General features: G+C 40.4%; 1 protein-coding gene across 3 annotated transcripts in view; it reads left to right on the top strand.

Annotated features, from left to right (window-relative positions):
• Nucleotides 1-2,117: 2,117 nt before the first annotated feature.
• The window catches only part of LOC142102009 (class I histocompatibility antigen, F10 alpha chain-like), a 176,534-nt gene continuing 165,730 nt past the window's right edge, over nucleotides 2,118-12,921 (top strand). Inside the window, exons 1-3 of one of the 3 annotated variants that reach the window (XM_075186515.1) lie at nucleotides 2,118-2,317; nucleotides 8,066-8,326; nucleotides 11,022-11,300. In XM_075186515.1, coding sequence (XP_075042616.1) covers nucleotides 2,263-2,317; nucleotides 8,066-8,326; nucleotides 11,022-11,300 — 595 coding nt within the window. In that variant the 5' untranslated portion in view covers nucleotides 2,118-2,262. The remainder of the gene's footprint in view (nucleotides 2,318-8,065; nucleotides 8,327-11,021; nucleotides 11,301-12,921) is intronic. The other 2 variants (XM_075186516.1, XM_075186513.1) reach the window with 2 other exon arrangements.

Raw genomic sequence — 12,921 nt, 5'->3', positions numbered from 1 at the left:
TATTAAGAGTTGTAAATTAATTTTAGGAAATCTTTTTTTGCATGCGTTGTCATGGTACTTTATATTGCACATTGCATGTACGTATCCTGTGTTCTGTCTGTCTGCATACGGGAAGTAACGTATAATCAGAGCGTTCTTATACCCAGGTACAAATGGAAATGTTTCTTGAGTTCCGCTTGGATATGTATACGTGTGTACGTGTGTACGTGTGTACAAGTTACGTGCATTCTTATAACTGCAAGTTGCGTTCACATTGTGTACGAGGATAAACCAGGCCCCCTGTGTTCAGCTCTCATTTTACCATAAATTGCTAATACTGACATTTTAGTCACTTTGTAGACCTATCACCATATTATAACCACTGGTTAATAGATTGTGTATTTTACAAATGGATTTCCTATCATTTATTTTCCTGCCTGTTCACCACAACCTTCTGCCAGATGGGTAATTGCCTTACATTACCTGATTACAGGATAGTCTCTGTTGTATAACAGGTAAGTAATATGTTTTGCTACAATTATATTACACGAAAGGACCTATTTATCAAGTATCAAGTATAACACTTCTATTCTGTTCATCAATTACAGCTCCAAAGCACTCTATCGTTTCATCTATATAAAAGCAGTTTAACCTGGCTTTAATGCCCGTGAGAATCCTGAATTTCGGGGAGTGCTCCTGGGCTCCCGGAAGAGCAGGCACTCTCCTGGATCTTGGAAGGGGCTTAATGATGTGATTTGAGTTGTTGAGCCCCATCCCCGACCCTCGCCGCCATGCCTTCTGCCACACTTGCCGGATAACCTCCCCTCCGAGATCCCCCGCAGGAGAGACAGCAAAAGTTGGCAAATATGCTCACGGCTCTGGATGAAAACTGAGGCTGCACAATGCTACGGGGGTGAGGAAGAGGGATGGGGAGGACCAATCTTCTGTAGTGAATGTTTTGCTGGTTATGTATAATGAAGCTTCTGGGGAATGGAAGGAGCAAGTTAGTTGTTACAGATTTATGTTTCTATATACAAGGATCAACACGCAGGGAAAGATTGTGGGATACATCTTTAATAATAATAAAGGGCCTGGCCAGGGCGGGTGACTTGTCATATATTTGCAACTGTGTGTCACTGAGACTTCTGCATTTTATGTACAAGTAGAATAGTTCACAGCAGTGTGTTGCGGGATTTTTTTCTGTGTATGTTTCTATTTTGGATGACCCCACCCTTTCAAGCACTTATTGTGAGGCTATACATTGATTAAGCAACTGTCACTTCTGTATCGTCCTATGAGATCCTTTGTCAGGTCCTGCTTCTGCAGTGCATGTATGCTTTATGGGTGTCACATCTGCATGCAGTTATCATGTTTGTGTGTGTTTAGACTCACCTGGTCCTTTGCAGTGTCAAGACGATATGTTAATTTGCTTTATCTCTGTCACCCTTCCATCCAGGATAATACATTTGCCACCTTGGAATTTGATGAGTCTTTAATCATCATCCTCACCATTTATTTATATAGCGCCACTGATTCCGCAGCGCTGTACAGAGAACTCACATCAGTCCCTGCCCCATTGTGGCTTACAGTCTAAATTCCTTAACACACACATACACACACACTAGGGTCAATTTGTTAGCAGCCAATTAAACCTACCCGTATGTTTTTGGAGTGTGGGAGGAAACCGGAGCACCTGGAGGAAACCCACGCAGACAAGGGGAGAACATACAAACTCCACACAGATAAGGCCGTGGTTAGGAATTTAATTCATGACCCCAGTGCTGTAAGGCAGAAGTGCTAACCACTTGGGCACCGTGTTATACAACATAAACATGAACACGACTAAACAACAGGACATTTTAAGAAACTCCCACTTGCCCTCCAGTGTGACTACACATGTGACACTTAGCCTAAAGCTGTTACTATGTTCCAACATTAGTAATTAATTAAGTAGGTGTTAGGCAGCTTTACATCTGTACTCATGACCTCCTGTTCTCAGTATGTGATTTCTATTAATGTATCTATTTTTGCAACATCTCAGTTTCACTTTCTCTCTCAGTGTTCCTAATGTTTTCCTTCACTTTATGCATATTTGCTGCTGATCATCTGTCTGTTTACTTTCCTGTTGCTGGAGACACATTCACCATCCAATCAGCAGAGAGACCCGAGCTTCCTGTAAAGAGTTATTTACTCGCTGAGCGACTGTTATACTTGTCAGTTCCTCTCTGAGGAAGTTTGTGTTATTATTGTTCCAGGTCCCCCCAATATATCACACACAGGAGGATGAAGATGTCCCCCCTCTTCCTGCTTATTCTGGGGGTGTCCGGGGTGTATTCTGGTGAGTATGTGTGGAGGGGATCAGATATATAGTAATATGTATGATGGTTAGAGATGCCAAATATCCACAGTATATAGGGAATTGCCATTGTGTAACGTGATGTTTTTATCCTAGTATGAAAATAACCGTTTCTAATATAGAGCAATATATACAGTCTTGGGAACAGTTTTTTAAACAAAGGCAGAAAACTTCAGAGTTTGTACCAATACCATACTTGCCAACTTTGGAGATCACCCCTCCAGAAGATATCTGAAGTTGACCATGTTTTGGGGGTGGTGTGGCCACGCTAATCGCGTCATTCGGCCACACCCCCTGCTATACGACACCAATTTCGGCCTATTATAGCAGGTGGCGAGTCCAGGATGACACTATTAGCCCCGCCCCCACCCACTTCACCAACGAAGCAGGCAGGACTCGGGAGGTTGCCCTGCTCTCCCTGGAATCCGGGAGAGCTCCAAAAATTCGGGAGCCTCCCAGACATTCCGGCAGAGTAGGTAACTGTGACCAATGGGCAACATAATGTTTAAGTCCATGAACATTAGAATAAAGTTATTTTGTATGATTGTTGATGGTTTACATTGTGCACTGTGTTCATTATTTTAAGATCAGGTAATGTCCCAGACATACCAAGAGTAGGCAACTGTGCCACTGCTCCGTACAGCTTCTCCCCACTGGCCGCTCGGTTACTATGGTCGTTTCATTGCGGCTAGACGGGTGATTTAAAGTGTGGTCACATGACTGCAGTACAGCCTAATTATCCATAGCCCAGCACCTAGGGAGCATTCTGAAAAGGTGCAGTCAGCTGTAGTCATTACTCTCAGGACAGTGGCATTTAAGTTACTGTGGGTCTGTTTGCTGCTCCGCTCTGGTTCCTGTTCCGGTTCTGGCTTTGCCTGACACTGACCATTCTCTGGATTGCTGCCTGCCCTGACCATTTCCCTCCATATTGACTATTCCTGCATTGCCACATGCCCCGACCTCTACCACTGATAAGGCCATGGTCGGGAATCGAACTCATGACCCCAGTGCTGTGAGCAGAAGTGCTAACCACTGAGCCACCATGCTGCCCATGAAAAACATCTGCCATTTAACTGAGAAATCTGTATTAAGAGCAATAGTTATGTTTGTCTATTCATCTTACTACTACTTGTTTCTGGAAACATACCTGAACCTTACAGAGAGTATTATGATGTATGTAAAAATCTGCTGACAAACTACTTCATAGAAATTTTGTTTGTGCCATTTTAGTTAAATCCTGGTTCCAAATTTTACAAAGTAAGGTTATGTCCTCTCAAGCCCAGAGTCTAAGGCAGTCGAGCACTATATTAAGGAAGATTTGGATAAGGGGTTTACTAGACCATCCATGTCATCAGTGCTGGGTTCCTCTTTGTTTCCAAGAAAGATGGGGGCATACACACATGAACTGACTACAGAGGTCTAAAATAAGATAATAGTTAAAAATAATTAGCCTATTCCTTTAGTTTCTGGACTGTTTAATCAAATCAGGGATGCAATGTTTTATTTTAGATCAATCTCAGGGGTAGCTATAATCCTTTAACAATAAAGGTGACGGGTGAATGGATAATGGCCTTTAACACTCATACTATGAGTGATTGGTTATGCCCTTTGGCAGTGTTTCAGAATTTTATTAATGAAGTATGTAGGAAATTCTTGGTCTTGTATTCAGACAATATTCTCATTATTTATTCTCTCTGAACCGAATATTATCACCATGTAAAGATATTATTAGAGTCTGTCACAGCATTCACCTGAGCCTGTGTGACATATGCGGGACAAAGGGTTAATGACAACAAAACCAACTGGTTTGTCTAAAAATGATTAATAACCCAAAATACTATCTCACATTCACTATCTATGACCAATACTGCACCACTAATATTCCATTTCAAAGCTAACACTTTGCAGCAGTTATTATGTTCTCCTGAACTTACATCTCACTATAATTCATCTTTAATTAACCAGTATTATCGTAAACCAAACATATGTTTAACTTAGGTAGCGTCTATACAATAACCAAGCTTAGCTAGCATGTGAATCTGTTAAGACCACAAAGACAGAACGTTATTAATGGAATTTAATATGACAAAATAGTCACAGTGCTTAAGGTATACAAATGAATATTGAAATGACAGACAGCAATATACAATTATGCAAAAGAGTTTCATAAAATAAAAAGAGGGCTACAGAAACAGAAAAATGTATGTAATTTCTTATATCTGCTGCTGGGGCAAGCAGAAAATATGGATCAGATTCTCAATAGCAAAGTTGATCCTAATGAAAGGAACAATTTTTGATCACATGTAGTGACTTTTTAAAAATGCTTCTTCAGCCTCCAGCCCTCCTCCCCTGTCAGATCATTAGAAGAGGGCTGTGTAGATACTAATGAGAACCTTTTATCATCATCACCATTTATTTATATAGCGCCACTAATTCCGCAGCGCTGTACAGAGAACTCACTCACATCAGTCCCTGCCCCATTGGGGCTTACAGTCTAAATTCCCTAACACACACACAGAAAGAGAGAGAGAGACTAGGGACAATTTTAATAGCATTCAGAAGCTTCAGAGACTTCACAGGTACTTATATATATATACTTATATATATATATACTTCACAGGTATATCTATGTTCTATGATTGAGCATTCATAATTTCATATATTAGTTTATTAACATGTGATAAGATCCTAATTATGACAGAGACATTAAGATGAAATAAGTTATTTGCAAAAGTAGAAAAATTTGATTTTTAAAATGAATAAGATTATATCACCTATTACTCAGGATTTAGTATGGGTCCTGTTAAGGTACGGGCTATCATTGACTGGACAACCTCCCGATGAAAGCTGTTTGGGATTTGCTAATTATGACAGATGTTTCATAAAATCATTCTTGCTCCCATCACAGCACTGACAATCCGGCAGATTGGTCTCCTGAAGCTCTTTCAAATTTTAAATCTTTAAGAACAGATTTTATTGTTGCTCTGGTATTCCAGCGTCCTGATACCAATCTGCCCTTCATTGTGGAAGTAGAGGCTTTGGAGATAGGTGTGGGAGACGTTCTTTGCCAGTGCAGTGATAATGACTGATTTTACATCCTTGCCCATTCTTTTCAAATCAAGTTTCTACTGCTGCAATTAATTATATGGTACTGGGAATTATTAGCCATACAAAGGGTCTTTGAAGACTCGAGACATTGCTTGGAGGGTGACCTTCATACCATTATTTATACAAACAATTTGCAGCTAGAACAGATGACTTAATGGGGCAAATTACCGTTACAGTCATACCAGTACGAGCATCAGATAACAGGCTGTCCTGGTGATGACTGTGCCCCATTGTCACTTCTACTCTTGTTTATCGCAGTGGTGAAAGAAGGAACTTCTGGGCTCTTACCAGGGGTCTGTACTACAACTGTGCATGTCCGATCATCAACCATTGAATATATTGACAGAGGTTTGTTAGTTTGAGCCAGTCCGTATTTCTCCCGTAAATCAGCAATGGTGGTGGGGGATCGGCATCTAGTTAAGTTAAGCAATACACCTTCTGTGAAAAGCCAGTCCTTGTATTGATGAGGGCCTAGTCGGACCTTTGAGATCGGGGTTATTCTCAAAAGCAGCTTTTAAGAAGAAAATTTGTTTTAGTAAGAAAACTATGTCATACCTAGTCCCGGCCTTACCAACTCTATTTTGTTTAGTGTGATCTTAGATAGGAGCATTTTCCAATCATTCCCGCAGTAGTATCTACGTGGACCTGTGTGCACTACAAGCAACATTACAACCCCTATATTTATCTTGGATATAATGTGAACTGTGACAGATTAAACAAATTGAATAAATATTACTTATGAAGTCCAGAAAATAAGAATAAACAATTAGAATTCAGGCAATTCTAAGAAGAGAATTGTTGTGGCCGGCAGCGCCTAACTTGTGATCTGCATTATAGGGATAATTGTGGTCAGCCCTGGGCTGACGTAGGCCAGTCTCACCGATGCTCTGCTTGTCGGTGACTGGCCCTTCCCCCAGGACCAGCCACCAATGCACTACTGCAAACATCCGTTCCTTTCCCTCCCCTCCCACCCCTTCCTTCCCGTCTGTAGCGACCACAGCAGTTTCTTCACAGATAGGTAAGTGTCTTCTAGGAGTGGAGTATTAATGTTATCAGGGAGTGTATTAATGTTATCAGGGAGTGTATTAATGCTATGTGGCCTAGATTACATTAATACAGCCACCCCCAAATAACATAATGCATTCCCAAATATCACATTATAGCAGCACTGAGGTCATGAGTTCGATTCCCGGCCATGACCTTTTCTGTGTGGAGTTTGTATCTTCTCCCTGTGTTTGCGTGGGTTTCCTCCGGGTGCTCCAGTTTCCTCCCACACTCCAAAAACATACTGGTAGGTTAATTGGCTGCTATCAAATTAACCCTAGTCTCTCTCTTTGTCAATGGTGCAGGGACTGATGTGAGTGAGTTCTCTGTACAGGGCTGCGGAATTAGTGCCGCTATATAAATAGATGATGATGATGATGCAGAGAGGAAGAGGTGAAAGGAGAAGAAGGTAAGGAAAAGCAGAGAGATCCCATTAACGCTGATACTGCAGTCAATGCTTTCATCTGTGTCAGACCAATGGTAATAAAAATGTTTATCCATCCAGACTCTTAAATCAGTGGTTATCTCATTGGGCCTCTTCTCCAAAGACAATTGTATTCCCTTGATGTTTTTTATAAAACATTTAAGGGGTGTGGCCATGGCCATTTACCAGGTCCCACATCACTGCAGCCCCCATAATATCCTGATGGTGATATGGACTGAATGTATTATACAAGTAACACCAGTGTTTTGTTTTTTTTTATAATTTTTTATTTTCAGTGGTCAATCAAGAAAATACAGACAGCAAAACGATAACACTGTGTAGCATACACAGTAAAATCACAACAGTTATTTTGGTGTATCGCATATTAGGAAACCTTTAGACAAAAATGACCGGTTTTTACATTTTTAAATAGTAATATAAAATGGGTGTAGGAACAAAAGGGATTATGGGGGAGGGGTGAGGGGGGTAGGACCACAAAGATAAGCACTGTAAGTATTTAGAGGATAACTAGGGTGTGTTGAGCCTATAGCAGAGGGAGAGATATGTGTCGGGAAGAGTTAGGGTCATCGCACAAGGGCCAGGTCGGAGGACGCGGAGCGTTGAGGGGGGAAGGTGAGTTCCACGGCTAGCCATGGAGCCCAGACTTGACTGAAAACGTGGCCTCTATCGTGGAGGTAGTACGTAATCTCCTCCATAGCGGCCACGTGCCAAATCTGCTTCTTGAGAGCCAAAAGGGATGGAGGTGAGGTCTTTTTCCAATTAAGGGCTATGAGTGATTTGGCTGCTGTCAGGATGTGGGCAGTTAATTTCTTAGAGAATTTGTCCAGGTCTTGGGGAGGGTAACATAAAAGAAATATCCAGGGATCTTTCGGGATGGGGGCTTCAAAAAGGGTATTTAGGAAACTATGGACTGAATCCCAGAAGGTGGTGATAATCGGGCAAGACCACCAAATATGAAACATCGTACCCCTTTGGCCACAGTCCCGCAGCACCAGTGTTTTTATATTTGTTTTACACCAAGCTTTATATTTTTATATATTTATAAAGCACCATGCTTTATATGTTTTATTTTGACGTGGTCAATTTACCTGTGTATAATGTGTGATATGTAACAGTCTCTATGTCTCTCTCAGACAGTCACACTCTGCAGTATTGTGTCACGGGGGTCTCAGGTACAGGATCGGGGCTGCCTGAGTTCTCTATAGTTGGATATGTGGATGATCAGCAGATTACGAACTATAACAGCGACTCTCGGATTCTACATCCTGTGGCTCCGTGGATGAGGAAAGAGAAACCGGAGTACTGGGATAGAAACATAAAGATTCATAAAGGCCATGAGCCTGTATACAAACACGATGTGAGGACAATAGTGAGTCGCTTCAACCACACTGGAGGTGAGATACACACTACATTGTGTACACAAACACTGGGATATGCACACTACACTGCATACACACATAACATACACACTACTCTGTATACACACACATAAAATGCACACAACACAGTATACCCACACATAATATGCACACTACAGTGCATACACACACCTATAATATGCACACCACACTGCATACACACACACACACACATTATATACACACACACAACATACACACTACACTATATACAAACGCATAACATACACACTTAACTGCAAACATACGCATAACAAAAAATTTACTTTAATTTTCCTTTAAAAGAAATTACAACAATGTATTAACAATACTATATATATATAATGTCACAACATTTAACTGGCAATACAATTGGGTGAAGATATTTTATAAATAATTGAGAAAAATTATAGAAAAGAGGAAGAGGGGAGATATCTTGTATGATGAAATGATATCACACATTTTGTTTATGTGTTACCCAAAGCGACTAATTTCCTAACTAGACAACATCTTTTTAAACTTATTATATGAATATTGATCGACTGAAATCGTAAACTTCCCATAGTGTAAATAAAGTTTTGGTTCCAACTTTCTTTCAATTAAAAGTAGGTTGATTCCAATGTCAAACTATTACTTGTCGAGTAGCCATACAAATTATTTTGTTTAGCGATGGAATTATTTCCATTAACGTATTTGCTAATTCAATGTAAAGTCTGGGGTGAAGCCGTTCGTAGTCTTTTGCCTGATTACCCCTGAACGGCAGAATTGCTTAAAACAAGGATAGAAGAGGATATTCTTTGGATCCCCAATGTTTGTACTTATTCTCCTGTACAACAGATCTCTATTTTCTCTGCAGGACTGAATTGGAAACAGTTACATTTAGCTGGGAGTCCTAGCAGTAAATTTATGATTATGCTTATTTGAGATATATAGATGCTGAAGTTGTGCTGAAATGAGCCCGTTTTGAACCCCATTGTTTTTATAAATAATTATTTATAAATATTTACCTACATATGTGATTTTAAACTTAATAAAATTGTTTATATTATGGTTTTTGGTGTAGCCAATTCCTATACAAGTGAGCTTTGCTTGTTTTAATTAACTTACAGTTTTCAGAGACAATTGAGAACTCTATTGAATTGGCCCTAATTTTTGTCGCTCCTATCTATTATCACCTACCAAAGTTTCACAAGTCACTCCTCTCTCCAAGACGTCTCAGTGTTTCGGGCTTAGGGTCTTTAACATCCAATTAGTCTTTTTACTTTGATTCCTTTGTGCAACCTTACGTTGCCTCTGTGAAATCATACCTTAGAAATCTGACTCAATTACTGAACTTGGTTAAGAATATACAATGGAAAAATACCTACAGATTGCTAATGTTGGATATGCAATATTTGTATAGAAATAAAACACACTGCAAAGGATTTAAAGCCATCAAAAAGTGTCTCTGCTTAGATGGAGTAACCCCAGAGAGGCATTACTGGTTTATCCTTGATTCTATTAATTTTATCTTGAACCATAATTGTTTTTTATTTAATCAAATGTATTACTTACAAGTAATGGGAACGGCCATGGGCACCAGATTTGTTCAAAGTTATGCCAACCTCTATACAGGAGACCTTGAATCTAACTAACCATGTGTTGGTGACAATGAGGCTAAGGCAGGTGCTCTATGGTCATTACATTGACAATCTATTTATTATTTGGAATGAGGATGAAGATGCAGCATATCATTTTGCTTTGTATTTAAACACATAATTATTATAATGGTACAGGGCTCATTCATTATAACTTTCACTTATCTGAGAAAAATTAGATACTAAAAACTATTCCCATTTAAAGTATGCCTATTATATGCCTTTGAAGCTCAATATTCCAAAATGAGGGACAGTGTTTATATTAAATTGGATTTTTGGGACTGGATGCTGAGTTCTTAAATATTTTTACTCTGCTTCAAAACATGACTTGTCATAGGAAGGATTTTTAACCAAAATATTGGAGACTGGTGTCTGTGGGTGTGAGTAGGCTCTGGCGGTATAGCCACATATTGGGCCTCTGAGGTGGTGGTCATTCTTTAATATGGACCAGTCCCGCTACATCGGCCCAGGATCAGCACACAGGAGTTTTTACTCCTTAACATTGGGGTCTATCACTCGTCCTATCTACCAAGTTCTGGTGGGGTTGGGAGTTCACACCAGATTGGTTGCTTTGAGCTGTCAATCAATTCTATCAGCCAATCAATGATAAGCAGCTTTTCCTCGGGGATTGAATATAAATTATTTTGTGGTGACTGCTCCTCATTATTCCTGTTTCTGTTGGACATTCTGATCATGTGACCTGGTTTCCTCCACCTACAGTAATGGGGGAGTAGTGACATAACTGGGTTACTGTATATGCTAGCTGGATGTTTTCATAATCCAGGTTATAGCAGTCTGTGCTTCTCCAGCTGTCACCTGACTACAACTACTAGGGACGATGGGAGTTGTAGTTCACCTACAGCCAGAAAGCAGATTGTCTACTCCTGGTTAATTACTGTTCATTATAATAGCTAATGAATACTCCATAGTTGTTCTGCACAGTACACATGAGATGTCACATGGTACACACACACACACACACACACACACACACTGCTGTGCACATGACACCACACGCTCTGCCTCCATGTAACATGTTCCTGTGCTGTGTGCAGGTTTCCACTTCTTCCAGTGGATGTACGGCTGTGAGCTGAGAGATGACGGCAGCACCTCGGGTTATATGCAGGACGCATACGATGGAAGAGATTTCATGTACCTGGACATGGAGACAGGGGTGTATATCCCCATCATGCACGAGGCTCAGATCACTACACAGAGATGGAACAGTCCAGATGTACGATATGGAGAGAGACAGAAGAACTATCTGCAGAATAGGTGTATTGAGTCCCTGAGGAGATACATCAACTATGGGAGAGATGATCTGGAGAGGAGAGGTGACACCACACATTATACACAGTATCTTTATACCTGTATTACATTATATTACACCTAATCATACATTCCTATCAGTTATACTGATCATTATGTATCTCATTACATTATAATGTATTCAGTGGTGTAACAAGCGTGGTCACAAAGGAAGGGTCAGGGACAACCTGGGAGTCCACTGTCAGAGCCAGGAGCCAGCTGACAATACATCCGTATAAATAAATGGAATACCCTAAATAAAGTTTAGAACGGAGCCAGCTATCTAGAGGAAACATTTGAGTAAAGAATAACTAATGTTCGACTATATCTGTGTGCTGGAGAGCCACGGTTATTTTTTTGTAGCACCAATATTTTTCCTGCTAGTTAAATATGTCTCATCGTTATAATCTATATGCGGGACAATCGCAAAGTCAGTCACCAGCCTGGCCCACAAAAAAAAAAAGGAAATCCGTTGGGCAGACGGACTACTGACTGTTCAATGGCCCTTGCCCTCTAGACTGGCTGTAGTTCCACTTTTGTGTAAAATATACAGCATATGTACCATCTTGCCTAATATTCTCGAGACTTTTGAAATAGCAGACAACCTCCCGGACTCCCAAGAGTGTCCAGCACTCTCCCTGAAGCCATACTGAGAAGTGGTGGGTGCACTGGAAGTCACGTCATTATATCCAGACTGCCCCCGAATTCACAGAACTACCCCCCGCAACTCCCGGAGGGGAGGTCTGAAAAGTTAGCAACTACGAAATACAATTTATCATTTATCCCATATGTCTACCATGTATTTATAATAAATAGTGGCTGGTATCATATTTGGTGCTTTTATTCACTGTCTATTATAGTGGTTTGTTTATAATTTGCACTCCAGCATAGATGAATTTTAATTTCATTTCAGTGTTCTTTAGTTCGTTTGGTTGAAAGTTAAAGGATAAGTTCATCTTTTGTATTAACAGGGTAAGGTAACAAATGTGGAAGTAAAGGCCAGAGCCGTAACTTAAAATTCTAGCGCCTGGGGCGAGAATGTCAAAGGCCGTCCCCCCTAGCCCTCAATTTTAACCAAATGAACCTAAAATATCTCTAAATTGCGCCCCCCTTCATCATTGAGCCCTGGGCGGTCGCCCCTATCGCACAGCCCTAGTTACGACCCTGATAAAGGCCGTCCTTTTGTGAAACCACTACACTTTCTGGCAAGGTGTATCTAACACTTACCTTTCCTGAAGAATCTTCAATTTGAGACATGACATTGACTATCATGAATAGCTATTTATGCTGCTCAGTTCAAACCCAGTGATTTTGGTGAGCTGTGCCGTAGACAGAAAACTGCAGATGTTTGGCTTCCAAAGATGGAAATTCTTTAGATAAGATCATCTAACACACATTATGCTAAAGACATTTTGGGCCTACTGTGCACAATTAACTCCTAAACAATGTGGGATTTAATATAGGTCTTGGCCACCAGACGCCCCGCCCGTTCTAGCCTCTCAAGACTCCCAATGCCTTCTAGGCTCAGGTTCTGCTTTTACTTTAGGAAATAAGTGTTGATTTTGACTTATTGCTTTTAGGTTTAATATTGTAATCGCTAGGGATCATCTTAAGTAGACTGTAAAACATCATTGCATGTACTGGACA

The sequence above is a fragment of the Mixophyes fleayi genome, chromosome 9 (assembly GCF_038048845.1).
Source record: "Mixophyes fleayi isolate aMixFle1 chromosome 9, aMixFle1.hap1, whole genome shotgun sequence".
NCBI lineage: Eukaryota > Metazoa > Chordata > Amphibia > Anura > Limnodynastidae > Mixophyes > Mixophyes fleayi.
Note: the sequence above shows the minus strand (reverse complement) of the source record. Positions and strands in the feature narration are given on the sequence as shown.